Source organism: Taurulus bubalis (assembly GCF_910589615.1).
Source record: "Taurulus bubalis genome assembly, chromosome: 2".
Lineage (NCBI taxonomy): Eukaryota > Metazoa > Chordata > Actinopteri > Perciformes > Cottidae > Taurulus > Taurulus bubalis.
The window spans coordinates 3,957,276-3,981,974 of NC_136590.1; the positions used below are offsets into that span (position 1 = coordinate 3,957,276).

The following is a 24,699-nucleotide window of genomic DNA, read 5'->3' on the forward strand; positions in this document are numbered from 1 at the left end:
ACTGAGGCTGACTGGTTTGGAGGCTCAATTACCTCCAGACGCGCAACATGAAGGAGGAGGAGGGCAGCAGAGCGCGCGGATAGAGACAGTAGTGATCATTGTGCTAACGGCGTTAAAGTATGAAGGGATGCAAGCTGAACTTGTGGTAGAATGGCAACGTATCTCACATGGATCTCTGAGGGATGGCAGCTTTCCACCAGCATCCGAGCGCGGACCTGCGGCGGCTCTTCCATCGGCTCACCATCGCGTCCTCTCTGAGCATCCTCTGCTTCTCCTTGGTTTATCTCCTCACCGGATGCTGTGAGTCGGAGCTGACAGAAAACTCTGAGATCAAGGCACCCACACGCGAGTTCCTCGTGTCAGGGTCAGGATGGCCGTACGAGAGAAACGGAACCAGCGTTGGCAAGGAGGTCACCACCACAACTGGCGAAGTGGCGTTCAGCGGTCACCCCGGGCTGGAGGCGAACAGCTCAGGGAAAGAATGGACAGCCGCTCGGAGGTTACCGCAGGCTCTGATCATAGGGGTTAAAAAGGGAGGCACCCGGGCTCTACTGGAGTTTCTGCGGCTCCACCCGGACATCCGCGCCCTGGGATCGGAGCCGCACTTTTTCGACCGGCATTACGCACGGGGGCTAGACTGGTACAGGTACGCACACATTACGCACGGAATCCATCTCAACAAAGTAATCGCATCTACATCACAACAACATGTCCACATTGTATTGCTCTTCATCTTATCTTTCGTTTCATAAACGTTATAAACTGCATTTAAAGCAAAGTCTGCAAATCTCAGCGAGTGTCTCTCCTTGTCATTTAATTGGTGGACTTTCATTTGAGTCCTGCTTCCTGAGCGTTTGTGCATGTGGATGAATGAATGAATGCATGAGTGAATGTCTTTGTGTTGTCTGCATACCCAAACATACCCACAGCTATTCCACATGGAGGTGACAGTCAAAGAGATGCTGCCATCTGGCCATGCCAATCTGGGCATGTGAGCCTGCATTGCTTGCTGTGTCGTGTGTGTGTGTGTGTGTGTGTGTGTGTGTGTGTGTGTGTGTGTGTGTGTGTGTGTGTGTGTACAGTAGGGAGAGAGAGAGAGAAAAGGGGGAGGGGCTTGCAGGATGAGTTCTCACAGAGCAACAAAGTAATCAACTCTGCTCTGGAGTCTGAGCCAGATGTTACTGCTGTCATGTGGCTTTGTTCTTAGCTGGTGATACTTGGAAGTACTCAGAACACATGTGACGCACTCATGAGATACAAGGCGTCAGATTCAAGTCGCTCAAACTACTCAAGGATAATTTGGGAAGATATATCAGACATCTGAGTTTCATTTTGCTTTTTCTAATTGTGCGTACTATAAGTGCATGAACTTTCTGTTTTTATTTTTATGGACGTGTGTTGTAAACCAGTTTACAGGGGCTCAATAGTGCGATTTGCTTTATTCTCTGTGGATGGTCTTTTTAAGTTGATATGACCATGCACACAGACGGACAAACACACCACCATGTCAAAGCTGTGGGGTGTAAACAGATGTGCAGCATGTCTGCTGTGTGTGTGACACCAGGTGCTGTGAATGTGACACCACATTGTCACGTCTTTCCCTTGGGCCAGATGGGACTCGCTGCATGTCGAGCCACTTGACATCACTGTCAAGCTCTGTCAATTGACCTCTGACTCCAGGTCATTTTACGCTGCGAGTTAATGATGTGTTCATACCACCTCATGACAAACAGCACACACCCAGAGAACCCCAACTGTCAAAGGAAAGACGTCTTTGTGTTGCTTGCTCAAACAGAAATAACTAAAAATATGTTGCAGAATTAGCTTAATATGTAAACGTAGTTGTCGCTACAATGAAGTCCGATGAAGCAAAAAACACAAGCAGGTAGACAGCTTGTTAAGGAGACACCAGTTTAAGCGGATTATTAAACCCCTTTATACAGAGAGTAAAATAAAAGTCCCCACACCCCAAATTATAATGATCTCTCATTGAACAGGAAAACTGTATGCAAACATCTTCAGAGTAAAAGGTCAAAGGTCAACCAAAAAGTCATTCTGATGGGAGACTCTTGACCAACCTGCTAGCTGAACAGTGGCGTGTTCAGACTTTTTTGACCTGGGTGACCCAAGTGGGGCACTGACTGAGGCTGCATCACAGCAAATCAGGTGTTGCGGTGCAAAAGTCAGTCCTCCCATTACAGTGAATTGCGTTTGTGCGAGGTGTACAGCATACATTCATCTCTTAGAGAGAGTCGCCGCCGCTCTGCCGCTCTGAGAGTGTGGCGCTCTGAATAACCCAATACATTCCAACAGCTCTTTGACTCTACAAATGGTAAAGGGCTGGGCAATAATTCAATATGATAATGCATAGTCTTTCAATGGAATTGAGATTAACTCATATATTGAGATATCGTTATCCATGTTTCATAATCGAGACATCGTTATCCAATTACATCGTCTAAATTCAATTAAATTCAGTTTATTTGGTTTAGCCCGGGAATCACAAATGACAAATTATCCTCAGAGGGCTTTACAATCTGTTTACAATCACACACAACATCTCTGTCCCAGGACCTCACATCTGATCAGGAAAAAACCTTTCACAGGGAAAAAGGGAAGAAACCTTCAGGAGAGCAACAGAGGAGGATCCCTCTCCCCAGATGGACAGAAGCAATAGATGTCATGTGTACAGAACGTAACAGAGTTAAATAATGATGATAATAACAAGCACATACTAAGTAAAATGTATCAGAAAATCTGTTCACTTTGCACAAAAGTTCATAACCAAAGAAGAAAATAGTTGGGATAGAGGATTCGGGCCATCAGCCCTACACCCCAGTAACACAAACTCAGAACGCCTGTCGGGTTTACTCCTGGCTTCAGGTTGGGTTCTGACAGAAATGTGCAGCCTGATCCGCACTCTGACGCATGCGCGCGCACACACACACACACACACACACACACACACACACACACACACACACACACACACACACACACAGGATATATTTCAGTTGGAGTTTATTAGAACGTTTATTTTCTTTTTTACTACACTGGTAATGAACTGTGGCCTCTTCATTATGTCAAATTCCAGACAGTTGGTGGACATATTTTGCTTCATGACAGACCCACACATTACATTCTGTAATAAAGAATTTGGAAACTAACATATTGACGGAATCCTAATCCTTGTGGTTACTATAAATTATGATAGCATAGATACTCATGAGGAAGGTTAACTTGCTTCAACTTTTTATAAGAGTATTTCTCATTATCAGAACTTTCAAACTAGACTACTAATACATTGATCCCATTTTAATTGCAATGATAAAGGACTGTGCTGCCAACAAACTTGTAAATCAATGACAATATGCCTGAATATGAATTATGGCCAAAAATATGAAAGAGTAAGACACAGGTTGTACAAAAACAGAAATATGCTTTGATATCAATCAGCGTTCCTGGTCAACATTACATGTGTGTAGATGCTTTTGTTCTCTCAAACCCTATCATGACATGAGTTATAGCGTATCATTCTCAGAATCACTCCTCGTCTCTCTCAGGGTAAAACACGAGAGCCCCTGACAAAGATCCACTAATGGTGTTTGGAGTGGAGATTGGATCTGGAACAACACTACAATGAGCCCTGAGATGGACTGGAAGTTTCCTCCTCACTGGGTTGTCTGGGATCGATAGCTCTATCTCCCCGCTCTGACCTTGGGTTGACTCCAGCATTAAAGCGGTTAGCGTCGGTCAGCTCGGCTTCTGTTACATTTAACAGGAAGCTTTATTCTACATTGGCGTAATCCCTCTGCATAGGCACACAAGGGTCATGTTACACACAGCTTTTTCTCTCTCTGCAGCTCTGGAGGAATCCATTAAAATTGCTCAGCACTCACTCATGATGGTTTCCTGCTGAAAGAGGGCATGACTGTTGCATAGTGAAAAACAGGGTAGACAAAAAAGAGGGTGATGAGATACGGCATGGGTGGACCTGGAGGTTAAAGAGTGAAGTCACTGTTACCACACACATCCACCCAGGGGACCGTCATCAGAGCGGGGCTTGTGTGTTTGTGTGTAAAGGCTGACTTATTCAGGTTCTATCACAGTCTGGAGAGCGTTCTGCCCTCGACAGTGGGGCAGGTTGTATTTTGTTCTTGAGGTACAGTGAGATTCATCAATAAATTATTGATAGTACAGCTTTAACCCGATAGGTTACTTTGCCAATGCTCCAGTTTATTTCCAAGAAGTCACTTTAAAAACAACACACACACACACTTATCAAGCAAAGCAGTCAAGAGCTTTATTTGTGTTTGGTGGTGGACAATCTTTCAACAAAGTTTATTATTCAACATGATACAAGTAAATTAATATATCATTTTTTATGTTTTTTCTTCTGTGTAAGATCTTTACAAAGAAGTAAACAAAAGCAGCTTCTCATTTTTAGCTGATGGCTTCCACACTGGAAATACTCACTTTCAAGTCAAAGTCCTTATACTTGAATAAGAGTATGTACTATCCTGGAGATACGTGGTTTTCACTGGAAGGAATGGGATGCAAAGTAGCTAAAGCTGTCAGATAGCAAAAAAGAAAACATTTCCCTTTAAGATGTAGTGGAGTAGAAGTATGAAGTTGCATAAAATGTAAATACTCAATTAAAGTAAAGAACTTCAGATTTATACTTAAGGGTTATTTGGAAGATATTTTTTAACATGAATATAGCAGAGATAAAGATATATAATGTTGTATATACATACTATGTAGTGGAGTAATGTGTCCTGAGCAAGTCCCTCTCCCTCTGTGTGTGTTGTTATCAGAGCGTCTCTGTTCCGCATGAGTCTCTCACTGTTAAACCGTTGGTCTCCAACTGAGAAAATTATTAATTATTTTTCACTATTACTATGTCTCAAGATTTGAGAAAGAAGAGACCAATGTGTTTTAAAGCAGTAGATTCTAAAAATCTACATTAGAGTAAATATGTTGTCGGCTGAAGCAAATTCAACCTTTGTTTCATTCTGATCATAAGTGCTGTCGGAGTGAACCAGATCATCATCTTTTTTTATCCAAGTCCCTAACTAACAGTAAACATCCAACGTTGCAAGATAAATCAATAGGGTGAAAGTGAAGCTGTAACGGCACTGCTCTCTGTGCTCTGCACTCTCATCGATTTCATACAGTATGAAGCAGCTGTGGACAGCAAATAATGTAAGAATCTCCAACATTCATTTATGCAGATTGACTTAGGCTACTTTAACCACGTTAAATGTTATTTTCTTTGCCGATTTTGGCTGGCGAGTGTTCATAATAAATACATGTTAATTATTCTAAGCATTAATCCGTTTGTTGCAGCACGTCTGCAGCTAATATTTAGTTTGAAACACAGGAGCAAGATATATTAGCTAGCTGCATCATTGAGGCTCATACAAATACCCACATTAATCATTTCACAGTCATTTCATCCTGAAACCTGGCCTGCAATAAAAAAATGGAATGTTCAAAGTTGTCATATTGCCTTTTAAGGTGAGTCGATTGATTCACAATGTGACTCATGCATTGAGTAAAAGAAAAGAAACATTCCACCTTAAAAGTTGCTGCTTGCTGCAAGTAGCTTTTGAGCGGCACAGAAATTACTGCGGATTACTTACATGTTTGGTTGAGTGCCGCGTAATATTCTCAACATGGCAAAACTCTTCAAGTCCGACTTTCTGTGTGGTCAGTTTTTGTTGACTCATGTAGGAACAGTGGTTACATAACCTCCAAAAAGAGCCACAATTTAACCGTGCTACTTCAACAAATAGCACACCTGATTATAATACATTTGTTGTTACAAATATTTGACTCCTTTCTTTACAGCGATTGAATAAAGGCAACAAGTATGTCCAAGAATACTCAATATGAGGTAAGAGTTTACAGTTAGATACAATTAAGGTTTGTGAGGATACTGCAACGAACATTGCATTCAGCGCTAACACTTTTGTCTGTGTTTGTAGTGCACGCACCATCTGTGGAGGCACGACGGGCCATGCACGAAAACGGCAGAGGGCTTACAAACAAAATATACCGTGAAGAAGCAAGAAAACAACGAGTATAACCGGCAAAATGCCATATAACAACCTCCTTAATACAGAGGAGGAATTTAATTAGAGGCGCGGTTTAAATAACACTCCACAATGAGAAGAAAAGAGGTTTTGAGTAGAATAGTCTAAAAAACAAAGCTTTATTTCAAGAAAACACAGTGCTCAACACTGTCCAATAACAACTATCAACAAACTGTAACTTTGGGCATGAGAGGTTCAGAGCAGAATGGTTTAAGAAACATTGGGTTGGGTTTCAGAGGTTTACAGAATAAAAGAGGTGTCCACACCCTCACATGAAAGAGGTTTAGAGCAGAATAGATTCAGAAAGAGGTTTAGAGCAGAATAGATTCAGAAAGAGAGACATCACATTTTACATTGGGTGTTTGACAGAGTAGGCCCCACTACTTAAACTGGGGGCCCTGCAGTAAGGTGGCACTGATGAGGTGGTCTTTGAAGTCAAAGTGTTCCCTGGTGTGTCCAAGTATGGTGTCACAAACCAACAGATAAATATATAGAGAGAGACAGACAGATAAGTTGTGGGGAAATATCGACTACAAACAGGCTTCATACTACAGACAAAAGCCAACAATCAGAGTTGACAAAAAACTATGTTTTGTGTGTCTTGATGGCTCATCAACATAGACAAAAGGCCAGGAGCCACCTTGATGCTCTAGCTTGGAGCTATCTCACACACACACACACACACACACACACACACACACACACACACACACACACACACACACACACACACACACACCACGCCTGTGCTGCTCAGAGCCACTGCTTTGGTTAGTATATAGGCTTGAGGAGAGGCTCCAGGTGTACGTCCTCCCGCGGTCAGTGCTTTGCTGCTGAATTTTTAAATCCGGACATTCGGGTCCCAACTCTTTCAGCCTCTTCTTATTAACATCTGATCGTCGGTTGAAAGGTCTTTCGCGTAGAGATACCACAGAGGTTTCAGTCGCCATAATAACATAATTAAAGTCTCTGCTAGTGTTGCTTGCGTAGATATGTGGGAGCTATATGGATGTGAGGGAATGATAAAGGTCTCTGATTCGACGAATAGTCCAATCACGTTGAAATAAGAAACGATGTCATTGGCTAGAAGATTTGAAGATTTGTGTTTCATCCGCCAATGAGAAGCTGTCCTTGCCGTAACGACAGTGAAATGTTTGCTCGCTGCCATAGACTCACATTTGGCCGGCGCCCCGACAGGGGGGAGGAGCTTTTCTCAGTGATGATGAACGGCGATATATTATATTTGGTCACATTTAACTTAAGTGGTTGTTGACAGGGGCTTACGGTCTCCCACACACATTTAGCGCGTCAACACGGTATATTTCTTATTTAAATTATTTGGTATATAATGTTTTTTGACAGTATATATTATATATATTTTTTCTTCTTTTTTTTTTTTAATCGCAAAATTTTAAGAGGGGCGGTGCCTTAGCGCCTTCAATTGACGCACCGCCACTGATTAAATGCATTATAAAGAAACAGAAAAAGAATTGGCCGTCTTTGTGAATCATTAGACATGTTAACAATGCTTTTATCAGTCAACTATTTGACGGTCACGTCTGAAAAATGCAGTGGCGGGCCGTGGTTTTGGACGTGCGCCTGCTGTCTAACCGGCACACCGGCGCCGCGCGTCCTCCTCGTTGTCTCCTCTAAATGTGCTGCTGCGTGTCTCATGCAGTCCACTCACCACATAATAAATCAGCCACAAGCGAATCCGTTTCTCAGTAAAGATAGCTTCTTCTTCTTCTTTTTAAATGCGGATTTATCCAACAAAAGGTGCATTACCGCCACCTACTTTTAAAATCAAAGAAAAGTCACACACACAAAAAGAAGAAAAACTAGCAGGTTCAGGTTCAAACCACTAATCCTCTGATTGAGAGGCAGGCATGCTATACATTGAACTAACAGTCAGAATGGATTAGAGGACTGACATTACTAGAGATATAGCTCAACTGGCCGTATTCATTCATGGTGTTGATGAGATTTTGGCGGTACCCGAGGAGTTTCTTGTGACCAATCACAGCGCACGTTAGTGGTCACGCGGGTCTTGTGGACAAACACACGTTTCATAATGCTAGCAAGCCTCTCCATATAGTTTAACCAGCTCTCGATTGCATAAGAAACAGAGGTGTCATGTGATTGGATGAAAAGACCCGTAACAAGCAGCGGCGCTGTGCCACAGCAGGCTGAAGGCTTCTGAAGGCAGACAACAGAGCAACACAGGAGCTGGGCAAAATGAGAAAATAAGCTAATAGAGAAACATAATTATAATACATGTAGTGTATTTGTGAAAAACAATACAATTATAAAATAGCTATAACTTTTTTAATTATGAACTTAAATAAATTAGAAAACATTTAAATTTAAACTTTGTGATCATTTGCTTTGGGCTGAGATGCTAGTGCTCAAGTGTGACATCTAGTGGTTCAGAATGTAAGTACAAAGTAAATGTAATTGGATACAAGTGGCAGTCATTATCTTTGCTGTTCAGGTTTCTGTGTTTTTTTTTGTTGATGATTTGTTTTGGGGACGAGGGGTTTAATTTGTAATGCCTGTGTCACCATGGCCCAACCCTGTCTCTTCCATTTAAAACCAATTTTCATTGAGTTTTATAATTTTATGGGCCTTTTGATCTGATTGCAGATACAGGATTTCCCCAGGCTGCCATAGAAGTCCCAGAGCATTACACGTATGTTGGATGTTTGTGGATGTGATCAAATAGTAACTGCCTCTTAGCACCTTAGATAAGGAGGGGCCACAACTATGTTTCAGTATTTGCTGTTTTGATGGCACTGATTAATTTGCAATTCGTATTGAACTCGTTAAGGGAAGCTTTTAAATTCATATTCATACATTGGTGGACATAATTGCCATGCAAATCACCGAAGAATGACACTTTATGTTCAGCAGGATTCAAAGGAGCGGGAATCCATAGCAAACACGGACAGGCAGATTTCCTGATCTGGTAAACTGTAGGAGGGGAATCAAATGTTTTTGCACTACCAAATATCATGTTGAAGTGTCAATGAGAACTATGAGAACAGATCGGTTGTGGCTGAGTTTTGTTTGTTTTGAGTGAAACTAGGGTTCAGGTGTGGTCTGTCCTCTCCCTGTACTGTTCTGGAAGAGATCACCATAAGGCCCAGACGGGTGGGGCGATCTGGCCCTCATTAAGGCCCTCCCCTGGGGTTTGAGGGGGAAGGGGTGGGGATGTCTGGGGCCCCTCTATGATAGATGTCTCCTGGAAGTGGACAGGGCACAGCTACAATAGAATGACCCCTTAATGGTCGCCCATACAGAGGAAATGGATGAGCGGTCCACCAATATCACACACACAGTAACACAATCATGCATGCATAAGAACACACAAATACACACTTCAATCTCATATCTGACACACAAACGAGCAGTCGGTTGTGGACATTGGACACATGCTCTTAAATGCTCTGCTCTACGATTGGCTATTATTTCTTACTCAGATCAGACATCAGAGATTAACAGACCAGATTTTTCATCTTTGATCTAGCACACCCTCATGTCCCCCAATCGTTTGATTCATTTTTCCTGCTGTGATGAACATTGCAATTGCTTCACATTTGTTAACACACGCACACGCACACACACACACACACACACACACACACACACACACACACATGACACAGCATACTACTGATGGGGCTCTAAAGGGTGCTGGCTCCCCCCAGTCTCCACCTGGCACTCTTGGTACCAGCTGAGACCCGGTGCTGCATTACAATTCTCAGTCCATCCTCTTACACTTACACCAACACATTCTCGTAGTAGTTCAGTAGTAAATGGACAGTGGCTAAATCAGGGCTTTTTAACTTCCAATTAATTGGGCCATCTTTTTTTTTAGGGGAATTTCCTCTTCAACCCATAGTGTCGCCAAACGGTTCTATTCACCTGCCAGTGATGGGCTCTAATGCTTGCGAGTTTCATAACCCCAACCGTCCCCATTGCACGCCCCACTGTGCAGGCACCCCAGCCAACCAGTAGGAGTCACTGGTGCATTAGCAAGGAGAAGATCTCTTAAGATTTGTTTATACTCGCGCATGGTGCCGTTGCTTGAGCCTCTGCAGACAAAGACAAACAAAGTATGTAGCATTGCGGATGTGCGTAGCATTATTCTCAAATGCCCAGCACGGCCCCGCAGTGGCAAGCGTGTGGCAAGCGTCAGTCAGGTGTCAGGACAGTAGCAAGTCTGTGGCAAGTTTGTGGCAGGTGTCAGGACAGTGGCAAGCAAGAAGCTGCCATTTGATCAAACCACTTTTTTTTTATTGATGTGACTGCGGTGTCCTTTTTCTAAATATCTCCTTAATTTCTTGGGTTTCATTCTGTCAGCTGAGCATGTTGTCTTGTTCGTCTCGGACTGCCATCAGATGTCATAGTTAAATTATTATTATAGAATAAAAATGATGATTTATTAGGGTCCGAGCGACTGACGTAGTCAGTCCGAGTAGGACCCTATTGAAATACAAAGGGTTATTAGGGTCCGAGCGACTGACAGAGTCAGTCCCGAGAGGACCCTATTGAAATACAAAGGATTATTTTTCATTATTAGGGTCCGAGCGACTGACTGTCAGTCCCGAGAGGACCCTATTGAAATACAAAGGATTATTTTTTTTCATTATTCTGATCCTTATTTTTCCACTTTGGACTGCTTTTTGGGGGACTTGTCATATTCAAAAACTCACCAAATTTGGAACACTTGTCAGGCCTGGTGAAAATAGGGATGTATCAAAGCCGCGAAAAAAAGTTCAAAAAAATGACTCCAGCGCCCCCTACAAGTTGGACCGGCGACGCCCCTTGCCCAGAATTTTTTTTTGACTTGAAAAAATTCACAAATGTCCGTCTCCACCTGCTCTACAAAAAAGCCTCTCAGACCCATAAAGTCCGCCTATGAATATTTTCCGCCATCTTGGATTTTGGGAAAAACACATTATTGTAGTTTATTCCTAAACGCTTGGTCCTTTTCATACCAAACTTGGTAGTTATCATCAATGGCACTGGATCATCAATACTGCATTGGAAATGGAGATTTCTTTGATATCTCATTGCGTTGAGGAGATATCGACCAATCAACCTCTTAGGGCCGTGTCTTGTTTTTAAACACTCAAAACATTAAAACTATTTGGACAAACGACTCCAAACTTGGGGTATATGTGCACATCGCATCCCCTAACTTGCAATAAATCATGCGTCCGATTTGAGCAATAGGGGGCGCTACAGTACTTCGGCCAATTTGCCATTTTTGGCCCATTTATGCTAATTTTAGCATATATTTGCATTTACGCCAAATACTACTCCTCCTACACATTTCATACAATCGACTTAAATTCTGTTCTAAAGTGATATCAAGACCCTCAGGAGTATGGCTTGTGCGCTCGCAACGTTTTCACTCAACGGCCTTGACGTGACGGGGACCCAAAGACGTGCCTACTTTGAGATAACCGCTATATGAGAGAAAACTGCTGTAACTCCTCCATACATGATGCTATTACCCCAATACTCCTCATGCATGATACTGGTCCATGCCTGAGGACATGACCAATGTTCAGATTGTCATAGCGCCACCCACTGGACAAAGGAAATCAGCTAAACTGCATCCCATTTACAGGCAATTTAAATGACCTGGTCTAATTTTTACATAGAGAAACATGATGTGTGTGTGTGTGTGTGTGTGTGTGTGTGTGTGTGTGTGTGTGTGTGTGTGTGTGTGTGTGTGTCATCCTCCACCCTGCTTTCAACCAGCCTGAACAGTAAATCACATGGTACCTTATTGCTTAAATATAAGATACTTATATATTCATAGTAACCTACTAGCGCCACCTACTGGCCAAACTAAATCTACCAAACTGCGTCCCATTTACATGCAATTTAAATCACCTGGTCTACTCTTCACGTACAGAAACATGATGCACAGTATATGTTCACATTGTCGTAGCGCCACCTACTGGCCAAAGGAAATCAGCCAAACAGCATCGGATTTAAATAAAAATGACAGCGCCCAATTGCATGCTAGGTAACGCTCGCGCCCAAAACAAAACAGGAAGAGACAGACCGGAAGACACGCCACACAAACAGCTGTTCGCCGCCCAACGCTGAGACAGTCTTTCCCAGCATGCCTTTCGCCCGTGTAATTTGGAACCAGGAAGGATGCCAGTGACGCTGAAACCTAAGTAGCTCTACTGCGCTGCCAGGATTAAACTGTAACCATTAATTGCTGGTCCCTGCTCTTGTTGAGACCATGCATGGGTTTGGCCGGTTTCCTTCCGAGGCCAGTCAGCGACCCGCTGGCTACCCCAAATGTGCCGGGATCCAGCGAGGACCCGTTGACACCTGCTCGCAGCTTTAATTTTAATTATGTTAGCCAATTGTTGTAAATTATTATAAAAGTAATTATTTGGAAAGAGTATATTTTGTTTCTTTTTGTTTCAAACCAGTGAAATCATACATAAATAAAATGAATTAGAAACAAAACAGTACAGGGAGGTTGCTCCAAGGATGTAGATGTTGTATAGCCCAAAATCACAAATACAAATTTGCCTCAGAGGGCTTTACAATCTGTACACATACGACATCCCTGTCCCGGTACCTCACATCAAATCATATAATGAGTAGTAGGCATGGACCACAATCCAGATAACCACGATCCATGTCAGCAGAAGGAGGTAGAGAGGATGGGCATCAGCAGGATCGCGATGGCAGGGGGCAGGACCGGCTCCAGACACAGCCACGATCCATGGCAGGAGGCAGGACCGGCTCCAGACACAGCCATGATCCATGGCAGGGGGCAGGACCGACTCCAGACACAGCCACAATCCATCACAGCAGGCAGGACCAGTTCCAGACAGCCACGATCCATGGAAACTTGAGGCGATGAAGCACAGAGGCTCCCGGAAAAAAGTAGACTTAGTAATGTGCATTGAAGAGACAATCATTTATCCAGAAGGAGAGAGAGAGAAGAGGAGAGAGGAGCTCAGTGTATCCTAAAATGTCCCCCAGCAGTCTAGGCCTATATCAGCATACCTAGGGGCTGGAAACCTGAGCCAGCCCTAACTATAAGTGCTATCAAAGAGGAAAGTCTACTCTTAAATGAGGTGACTGTGCCTGCACCCCGGACTGAAAGTGGAAGCTGGTTCCACAGAAGAGGAGCTTGATAACTGAAGGCTCTGGCCCCCATCCTACTTTTTAAGACTCTAGGAACCCCGCATTCAGTCAGTGCAGCTCTCTAGTGGGGTAATATGACACTATAAGCTCCTTAAGATATGATAGTGCATCACCAGTTAAGGCTTTGTAGGTAAGGATTTAAAATGTGATTCTTGATCTTACAGGAAGCCAGTGGAGAGCAGCTAATAACAGGAGAAATGTGATCTCTCTTCCGCGTCCTCCTTAGTACACGAGCTGCAGCATTCTGGATCAACTGAAGAGACCCAAGAAGACTTACCAGAGCACCGCTTTGAGACAAGATGTGCCTGATTTTTTAAATGTTACGTAGGTGAGAAAAGGCAGTCCTTGAGATGTGTTTTATGTGGGAGCCAAAGGATAGGTCCTGATCAAAAATAACTTCTTTCCTTACGGTGGTGGTGGTGGATGCCAGAGCGATGCCATCAAGATATCATCAGATAATTGGTTTCTGACATCAGTGTTCCCTCTAAGCTGCGTGCGTGCGTGCGTGCGCGGCCGCGCAGGCCAGTCGAAGTGGCCGCGCAATAGATTTTTCAGACCGCACAACCAATTTTTTTTCAGGGGTTAAAAATCTTTTTTGCGCCAGTGTTTCTGAGATAGGAGTGAGGCATCTCCACAATAATAAGATCTTTGATGTGACATGTCGAGTCTTCTTGGTCAATCAGCGTCCCATTTCTCGACATGTGCTCTCTTGAGCAAGACAAATTTCAGCACCAGCTGACGAATAAAGTTCATATCATATCATATCTCTGTACCTCTGCTAGCGTTCTGCCTCCGTTAGCACCCCCCACCCCCGCTGTCCTCCTCCGGGCGCCAGGAGTGAAGCTTGCCCAGAGCGCCACATGAGCTAGGGCCGGCGCTGTTTAGGCTACTCTTGATGGGCCCTGCTCCAGCAGTTATACAGGTAAAAGCCAGTGAATTAGAATATTTTGAAAAACTTGATTTATTTCAGTAATTGCATTCAAAAGGTGTAACTTGTACATTATATTTATTCATTGCACACAGACTGATGCATTCAAATGTTTATTTCATTTAATTTTGATGATTTGAAGTGGCAACAAATGAAAATCCAAAATTCCGTGTGTCACAAAATTAGAATATTACTTAAGGCTGATACAAAACGTGGATCCTGTGCCTCTCCTGTCCTCCTCCAGACTCTGGGAGGCACAGGATCCACGTTGCCTGAAGTCTAGTGTAAAGTTTCCACCATCAGTGACGGTTTGGGGTGCCATGTCATCTGCTGGTGTCGGTCCACTCTGTTTCCTGAGATCCAGGGTCAACGCAGCCGTATACCAGCAAGTTTTAGAGCACTTCATGCTTCCTGCTGCTGACCTGCTCTATGGAGATGGAGATTTCAAGTTCCAACAGGACTTGGCGCCTGCACACAGCGCAAAATCTACCCGTGCCTGGTTTACGGACCATGGTATTTCTGTTCTAAATTGGCCAGCCAACTCCCCTGACCTTAGCCCCATAGAAAATCTGTGGGGTATTGTGAAAAGGAAGATGCAGAATGCCAGACCCAAAAACGCAGAAGAGTTGAAGGCCACTATCAGAGCAACCTGGGCTCTCATAACACCTGAGCAGTGCCAGAAACTCATGGACTCCATGCCACGCCGCATTAACGCAGTAATTGAGGCAAAAGGAGCTCCAACCAAGTATTGAGTATTGTACATGCTCATATTTTTCATTTTCATACTTTTCAGTTGGCCAACATTTCTAAAAATCCCTTTTTTGTATCAGCCTTAAGTAATATTCTAATTTTGTGACACACGGAATTTTGGATTTTCATTTGTTGCCACTTCAAATCATCAAAATTAAATGAAATAAACATTTGAATGCATCAGTCTGTGTGCAATGAATAAATATAATGTACAAGTTACACCTTTTGAATGCAATTACTGAAATAAATCAAGTTTTTCAAAATATTCTAATTCACTGGCTTTTACCTGTATGCTACCATGGCGAAAAGAAAGGCAGAGCAGGTGCCCCAGAAAAAGGTCTGCCTAACATTCGAACATGAGTGGCTAGATGAAATAGTCCAAACAGGTGGGATGACACTTTCAGACATATTTAAATATGAAGAATATGAAGTTATTAAATTGTTTATATAGGCTACCTTTAGGAAAAATGACACCATGCCAATTTAATAGGCCTATAATTATTGTTAAGCTCTGCATTAGAATTTTCTTTCAATGAAGTTCCACTTAAATGTTGTACCTGCTGAGAAATGACACCATCATTAAAATGTTCCCAAAGTCCAGCCATTATAAAGGATATTGAATAAATATCAACCTTGTATACATATATATATATAAAAAAAAAAATATATACATATATATATATATATATATATATATATACATACAACGGATAAAAATAAATAAATAAAAGTCACGGAGAAAAAAGAGAGTTTAATTCGTGGTATTCATTTGCTTTCACTGCCAACGATGCTGGCTGACCTGTCTGCTTGATATGTGGCGAGAAATTAGCAAACAAAACATTTATTGTTGAAAGACTCTTCCAGAACAAGCACACCGTACTTTCTGAAAAGTATCAAGTTGCAGATGAGCAGAGAAGAGCGATTTCTCAACTGCTGCAGCAAACTGAGTAAAGTAGATATACTTTCAGGAAGTGGATCAAGTCTCCAAACTCCACTACTGCTGCTAGTTCTGTGTCAGCTCATGAGACAGTGAGGCGTCAAATATATGCGTTTTAAAATGTAAACCTCCAGTGGGGATTAAACCTACTACCTTGTAGTTCTAGGACAAACACTCTACCACATTAGCCACAAATATTGACCGGATCCAAGGTCCGCATAGTTGTCATAAGAAGTTTGATAGATATAAACAGGTAAAATAGCAATACAAGTTCAATAATTGTCTTTATTCTTGTTCTATAATTTCATAAATACAACAAACTATAGTTTTTGTATTTATAATATGACTATATATATACAACTTTATAAACTGTGATATCGAATAGCTTTTGCGGCTCCAGACACATATTTTGGGTGGAAAAAGGGGCAAAATGGCTCTTTGGATAGGAAAGGTTGCTGACCCCTGAACTAGAAGATCATTAGTAATTGCCACCAGTGCTGTCTCTTTGCTATGATGCTTTCTAAATCCTGACTGAAAGTCCTCAAATAAACTCTTGTTATATAGAAAGTCACACAACTGGTTTGCGACTACCTTCTCAAGTATCTTAGAGAGGAAGGGAAGGTTAGTCTGTAGTTAGCCAACACCTCTGGATCGAGAGTGGGCTTCTTAAGAAGAGGTTTAATTACAGCCACTTTGAAAGACTGTGGTACATGACCCATTAGTAAAGACCCATTGATAATATCTAGTAGAGAGGCACTAATTAAAGGTAACACTTCTTTAAGCAGCCTCGTCGGAATGGGGTCCAGGAGACAGGTAGAAGATTTAGAAGTAGAAACCGTTGAAGACAATTGGTCAAGGTTGATGGGAGAAAAGCCATCCAGACACACAGCAGGGTCCACAGCCTCCTCCAATGCCATCCCACCTGAAGATGGACCGGAAGTGGCCAAGGGCAGGAGATCACCGATCCTGCCTTTAATAGCCAGAATCTTACCATCGAAGAAGTTCATGAAGTCATTACTACTGAGGTCTATAGGAATACATGGATCCACCGAGCTATGACTCTCAGCCAGCCTGGCCACAGTGCTAAAGAGAAACCTAGGGTTGCTCTTGTTTTTCTCTATTAGTGATGAGTAGTAGGCTCGTCTGGCATTACGGAGGGCCTTCTTATATGTTCTCAGACTATCCCGCCAAACCAACTGGGACTCCTCCAGACCGTTGGAACGCCATATGCCCTCAAGCTTCCGTGATGCTTGCTTTAATATACGGGTCTGAGGGGCTATCGAGTCCAGTGTCACTCTCAATGAGCCAGTAGCACCATCGACGAGCTGATCAACCTGGGAGGGAGTAAAGTTAGCACAGGAGTCCTCTGTTATATAGAGACATGGTAATGAATCAAATACAGAAGGAATCGCTTCCTTAAATCTAGCAACAGCACTGTCAGTTAGACATCTGGTGTAAAAACTCTTGCCTAATGCTGTACAATCCGGTAGTATAAACTCAAAAGTTATAAGGCAATGGTCTGATGAAAGAGGGTTCTGAGGAAACACTACTAAATGCTCCACGTCAATGCCATATGTAAGAACAAGGTCGAGGGTGTGGTTAAAGCAGTGAGTCGGTTCCTGTACTTTCTGACAGAAGCCAATCGAATCCAACAATGAGCTAAATGCAACACTAAGGCTATCATTGCTGACATCCATATGAATATTAAAATCCCCTACAATAATAACCTTATCAGTCTTAAGGACCAAACTTGACAAAAACTCTGAATACCGCTTTGGTGCTCGGTATACCACAGCAAACAGAATACATGACTTGGAGGAGTAGATTCATTTAGGCTGACATGTTCCTCATGTCTCAGCCAGGTTTCAGTAAGACACAATACATCAATATCATTATCTGATATTAATTCATTTACTAATACAGCTTTAGAAGACAAAGATCTAATATTTAGGAGTCCACATTTAATTCTCCTATCATGTTGCGCTTTTGCAATAGTGGTGTTAACCTTTATGAGGTTATTTTCTATAACTCCTCTTTTGGTTACTTTTAATTTAATTAATTTAAGTGGCCGTGGGACAGACACAGTCTCTATAGAGTTAAAGGTGGGCAGCTGCCCTAAAGAAAATGCAGGGAATGCAGAGAAGGGTGTCAGACTACAACTCTGCTTCTGCTTCCTGGTCTGTCATGTACAAGGTCGACCAATAAACTTGGTCATATTTGCAGAAAGGAGATCCGCTCCATCCGAAGTGGGATGGATGCCGTCACCCCTAATCAGACCTGGGTTTCCCCGGAAAGACCGCCAGTTACCTACGAAGCCCACATTGTTTGCTGCACACCACCGTGACAACCAACGGTGGAAAGTTGACATGCGGCTATACATCTCATCAGTCACCGTGTTTGGGAGCGGGCCAGAGAAAACTACGGAGTCCGCCATTGTTTTGGCGTAAGCACACACCGACTCCACGTTGATTTTAGTGACCTCCGACTGGCGAAGTTGGGAGTCATTACCGCCGACGTGTATTACAATCTTACTGTATTTAGAGAGAGAGCAGGAGAGGGAGAGGAGGAAGACATCGCTAGCTGCTAAGTAAGGTAGCTAACGATTAGCAGAACAAACAAAGTGAAAATAGGACAGTTAGATTTAAGCCTTGAGTCGCTAAAAGAAGAGAGTTGAGTGTTTAGATGTGAAAGATGTACAGCAGGTGAGCAGGTGCTTGTACTGGAGAATATCACACAATTAACTTGGTTTAGCTGGAGCTGAGACAAGTACGTTATCGACTAACACACACACGGTGAAACCGGAAGTGACGTAATACGCTTACCAGATCAGATGGGCAATCGCTTTCTATTCTCAGCTTTCTCCGGTCTACTCCGTAACTTAAACCTTTAAGTCTACTGCGTAACTTAAACCTTTAGTCCAGTCTACTGCGTAACTTAAAACCTGCTTCACAACACAGGATGTTGGAAATGGAAGCAGGGTTTTCAGAGCTTTTTTGGCGATCTCAGGATATTGTGCCTTGATTTTAGACCAGGACTGATGTATCCGGTCATTTTTCAAAGTAAAACATCTTCCGAATTCTTTTTTCATTTATTTTTTTTGTGCAGTGTATCTAAATTTTTTGCAGTGTATCTAGATTTTTTTTTCATTTCATATAGTAGTATAGTGTTTTCATGTAGTGCACACATGAAAACACATTTGTTTTTTCTCAAATCAATCAAAATCTTCTTCTGTGGTTCATTTTGTTTCAATTTCTCTAGATTTTTGTATCTTAACTAAATTTTTCCCTTACTTTCAGAACTATGATGCCCAAAGCCCTGGACGGTCAGATTGTTATGGAGAAGACACCTCGCTACTTTGTTACCCAGGAAACGCCAGCACGAATCCATGCCATGTCACAGGATGTGAAGCTGATTGTGGTCGTCCGTGACCCTGTGTCCAGAGCCATATCTGATTACACACAGATCATCTCCAAGACCCCCGATATCCCTCCCTTTGAGAGCCTGGCCTTCAAGAACCGCACAACAGGTACAGATCCTGGACTTCAGAGCAGGGTCTCAGTATGACACACTACATGAATAAAGACACACTTGGGGTCTTCCTGGCAGCTGATACATGACATTGGGCTGATCCTGGAGATTTAGCACTATGTTCTTTCCCTCTCAGTCTTTGTTTTTTCTACAGTGCAGAATTTAATGAAAGCACAAACAGAAAAAACATACATATGGATCAGCACAAAGTAAATATAAAGTGCAGATGCATAGCAAGTAGCATGAGACAAATCATTATGATGTCCCAAACAAGGCTCAGGTAATGTGTCAGGGATTTCAGGTTTCTTTTTGTAGTTTGAGTACTGTTAAATAATCATATTCAAGCCGGCTACAGAATGTGTCAATGAGGGAGAAAGAGTAGATGTGCTTCAAGACAAAAAAAATGATGTAGGGAAAAAAAAAGCAAAAAAAAACCTTAATCACAGAAGAGTATTTTTTTTTACAAACATTTACAAAAGATGTGTGGAACTCTAACTCTGTCATGGTTTACTGTAATACAGTACACGGTAGAATGTCCCATTGACAAGGTTCTCATATTCTGTCCTAAGGGGACCCTCAGTGTCAGACTTAGAAAATCCCTGCACTAGCTCAGTAGCTGAAGGGTGACCTTAATTGTAAAAGTTGGATGAGGACTTAACGCGATGCTGATTACAGTAATACTAGACTTGAATAAAGAACCTTGGTATATCTCTTTCTTGTCTCTAGGTCAGATTGACTCTCTGTGGAGCCCGCTGTGGATTGGCCTGTATGCCCAGCACCTGGAGCGCTGGCTGTCCTGGTTCCCCAGGAGTCAGATCCATCTGGTCAACGGGGAGAGGCTCATCTCCGACCCAGCCGGAGAACTGGGCAAAGTCCAGGACTTTCTGGGTCTCCAGAGAATTGTCACAGACAAGCACTTCTATTTCAACAAAACAAAAGGCTTCCCCTGCCTGAAGAAGCCGGAGGGCAGCAGTAAACCCCACTGTCTTGGGAAGACGAAAGGGAGAACGCATGCCACCATCGACCCAGAGGTGATGCAGAGACTGAGGGATTTCTACAGGCCGCATAACCAGCGCTTCTATCAGATGGCGGGCCAGGACTTTGGATGGCAGTGACGCTTTGATTGTGTGGAATCAGAAGCTTCTGTTGGCATTATAAAGTGTGAAAATCTCAGAGAAGAGTTAATCAATCGCTTCTGACCAGCAGTGGGAAATCTCAGAAACTTAAAAACTAAAACCCAGCATCAACACATTTACCCCTATCAATATATGAATCAATAATCTTGTTCAAGTGTTTGAAAGACAGTATTTTATTCATCATAGATGTTCAGTAAAACATATTAAACAAGGGTGTCCCCTCGCATCTTTCTCGTTCGGTAATGTACTTCTTCCTCTGCCAGGTTGTTCAATAAATGTGCAAAGTCAGTCATGAGACACTTGGTTACAGCTGTAAAAAGTTGGATGGTGAAATACACCATATATATATATATATATATATATATATATATATATATATATATATATATATATATATATATATATATATATATATTTAGTGTCTCTGGTTGGCAGTTTAATCATGATGCTGTAGTAGGCTGTAGTAGAACAATGAACCCAGAAAAGATGTATTTTCACATTCCCGATTCAACACAACTTTCTATTTCCTACCTGTTTGTTCTTCGCTCTCACTGGTTACGAATTTAAGGACAATCAACACATACATATTGAGTATTGTCCTCCAAGCATTGGAAAAAAAGGGGGATGAATCTTTTATTTGGCGAGCAGTAAAAGAGTGAGAGAGAATTTATATGAGCTGAGATTTGACTGAGTGGTTTTGTATTCTTAAATAATAAATGTGCATAAATCGATATTGGTGAACTGGTGTGAATCACTTGCTTCCCAGCCTGTTCCCAGCTTAGGTTGCAAAAGCACCCAACGGTACCTTGAGTGAAGTAAAGGGCCCACTGGAGGACAACCAAAACCAGACCAAGTCAAATCAAGGAGAGGTCGACCTACCATGTCTTTGATTGTGATATAGGAAGCTTTCAGGCTTTACTGTGTTACCGTGAGATGGCCTGCTTCCAGGGTTATCTGTTTTCAGTTTGCATGTATTTGCACTAGTTTGAAAGCATAACAAATAAAACTATTGTTAATAGATTTTAGTGTTGATCTTTCCCACATTCCTTCTTCTCCTCACCATCAGATGCTGTTATTATAACATTAATGCAATTGCTTTGCAAATGTCCCTGTCATATTACTGATGCAATTTATAGACTTGTTTGAGTTATACTGTTGTACGGTTTACATGGGGAATTTTATTTTTTAATTAAGGGGTAAATTACAATAAAATATTATAATCTGTAACAAAAGACATACGGGTGTTTTCAGTTCTGCATAAGTGTACACATATGACTGAGTTACAGATCAAATATAAGGAGCTATTTTCATCAGAAAAACAGAAAGTTGCTGGGTTTACAGGAAAAAGACTCTGCTTCTGCTTGCGTAAAACAACGTCACCATCTTGTGGACAATAAAAGGAGTTTGAGAGTCCATAGAACACACCGTAAAAAGCTGTTGCTGTTTTACTATGTTCTCTCCTCGTTTTTTTTCATATGTTTTTTTCATATTAATATAGGTTGTAAATAAGTAATTAATTAATTACCCACAAAAATGGAACTAGAGAACGCTCCACAAAAAGTGGTACTATAAATAAGTCTGACATTCACAAAAAGACTAAACGGTTCATCAGCATATATTGCTGACATTTTTGGAATTTAAATTGAACCATAATAAATCTTTAAAGCTCGGGTAGGTAATGCATTTGAGATGATTGGACCTGTCTACCTACCTGGCTGTCTATCTACCCTTCTATCGATCTACCTGTCTACCTACCTACCTACCTACCTGTCTGTCTATCTACCCTTCTATCTATCTACCTACCTGTACCTGTCTGCCGACCTACCTGATCTTAGTCTGCTATTTCTCTTGTGTGTCACGGTCACAACAGCCTTTGGGTGGGCAGTCATTGTTGCAGATCTTCTCACGAGATTTAGGGAGTTTTTGAGCTGCTAGCTACTTTCACAGGAGAGTTAGCAACACTAGGCTGGGTTTTTAGGTTGGATAACTTTTTTAATCTAGCATACTCTTGCTAGTATCTCCAATATTACCTACTCAAGCTTTAAGTTGCCTACAATACATTTGACTTTGAACTAAACAAATAAATAAAATTGCACCTAAAGTAGCTTAAAAAAAACATGTAAAACATTTTCCATGTGTACAAATTGTGCGATTACATAAGAAAAAGGTAACCCATCACGTAAATATTACACAGAGGGCTACAAAAACAACACCCTCCTCTAGCTCAGTGATTTTCAGATTGTCAGGTGTGTATGGGAAATGTCCAATGTCACTTAATGGTCCGAAAAAACTATGATTTAGTTGCCGGGGCACTTACAAGCTGCCGGAGCAGTTGCCACTAGTTAGAGGCAGCACTTCCGGTGGCACGTCTCAGGTGCCGGGGCATCTACGAGTTGCCACTCATGTGCCACTAGTTTTTGAGGCAGATTCTACTGTTTGAGGCAGCTGCCTCTGTTTGGGAGAGAGATGCCGCAACTTGCTTAAGGTCCTGGAAGGTATATATAATTTGTCACAATACATTATATGTATATATATATGTATATATATATATACATATATATATATATATATATATATATCCCTCCTGTCGTCTTGGGGTCAAAATGACCCGTGTACGAGTGTATATGTATGTGTGTTGATGGGTCATTTTGACCCCAAGACAACGGGAGGGATATATATATATATATATTACTTCTAGATGACCTACCAATGACCTGCTACTAACACTCACACTGTTAAAAAAAATGTTCAAACAATTTCAGTGCTGAAACTGTCATAGTCCTTTAGTCCATAGTCGAAAACAAAAGTTAAAAGCTCCACTGAAGAGAAGATCCTTTGCTCGCCTTCCCAGTTGTGCAGCTCCTTAAGGGTTTGTTTTCGGTCCTCTTCATCCATGGAGAGGACAGTGGGAAGTTTCAGCCAACAACGAATTGTGTCTTGCGACATCAGTCAGCCGCAATCAGGCTGTCTCTCATTAGAACAGTTCCCTGCAGTAAAGAATAAAGTGTACTCAACGTATTTATTGTATATTGATCTTCAAACTTTTACAGCATTTACAGTACCTTATTAACAAATAGTTATTTTGTAACCACAAATGTTGTTTTTATCAACATTTGTGTCATTTAACACCTAAAAGTAAAATCTCTATTTAGAGAAATAAGCAACAAACAGTAACGCTTGATGGGTTCCATCAAGAACCTTCCAAATTGAATGACACCATATAATAAGATTTACCTGTACACATTAACACTGACAACAAATAGTTACAACAAATTCTTGCCAGAGCCCGATCCATGCACATAATTAAGAACCACTGTATTTAGATATTTCACAAAAAATGCTTAATTTAAGTAGTGTAGTGATTCTTTATTGTCTTATTGTCAATACCTTCATGATGGATCTTTTTATCTCTTCTTTTTGGCCAAATGGGTCAATAACACTTGTCTTCAATATGTACTGGGTGCAGAAACCTGTCACAGTCACTATTTTGTAAACTACAACACATCAGGTTTGGGACTGGATGCAGGAGCTAACAGCAGATGTCTAGCCGCCGTTTTTGGTGGATTTACCAGGTCAAAAAGTAAAAGTAAGGGAAATATGATGAGAATTCTGGTTACAGAACACTTAAATACCTAAGCAATTGACAAACTAGTTTAATAAGTAACAATACGTAACATGCAACAACCTAGCCAACTACTCAAGAAAAGAGTATGTTTTACATGCTGTGGAGATTCATCCTCTGAACTCATTTCAAGAAGTCTCTTCTGAGACAGGGAAGTTTTCAGGTCCGCAACATCTGGTTTGTGGCAGCCTCTTTAACTTTTGCTTGCTTTGCCTGCCAAAAAATGTGAAGATAGGAACAAAGATAAAATACTTTTTAACTGAGGTTTAGCAGAAACCTGGAGGAACACTGAGGAGTCTCCCTTAAAGAATTCACTATGACCACAGCAGAAAAGGAGATTTCATCTCTTGTGTATTACTGGATAATATTACAGAATGTGTCAAGTAAAGTTTTAGAAAAGTGCACAAGACGTCCAATTGCTACAACTGCTGTTTCCACTACTTCATATCATAAATGGAATCCTATAGAATGACTCAAATCAAGTGAACTTATATTTACTTTTATGCATT

At 41.7% G+C, this 24,699-nt stretch overlaps 1 protein-coding gene across 1 annotated transcript; it reads left to right on the plus strand.

Moving 5' to 3' along the window:
• Positions 1-182: 182 nt before the first annotated feature.
• hs3st3l (heparan sulfate (glucosamine) 3-O-sulfotransferase 3-like) lies at positions 183-20,547 on the plus strand (the record flags this gene model as incomplete). The annotated part of the gene is made up of 3 exons (XM_079214266.1): positions 183-646; positions 19,201-19,430; positions 20,159-20,547. 3 exons carry the CDS (start codon positions 183-185, stop codon positions 20,545-20,547), a joined length of 1,083 nt encoding a protein of 360 aa, XP_079070392.1.
• Positions 20,548-24,699: the final 4,152 nt, after the last annotated feature.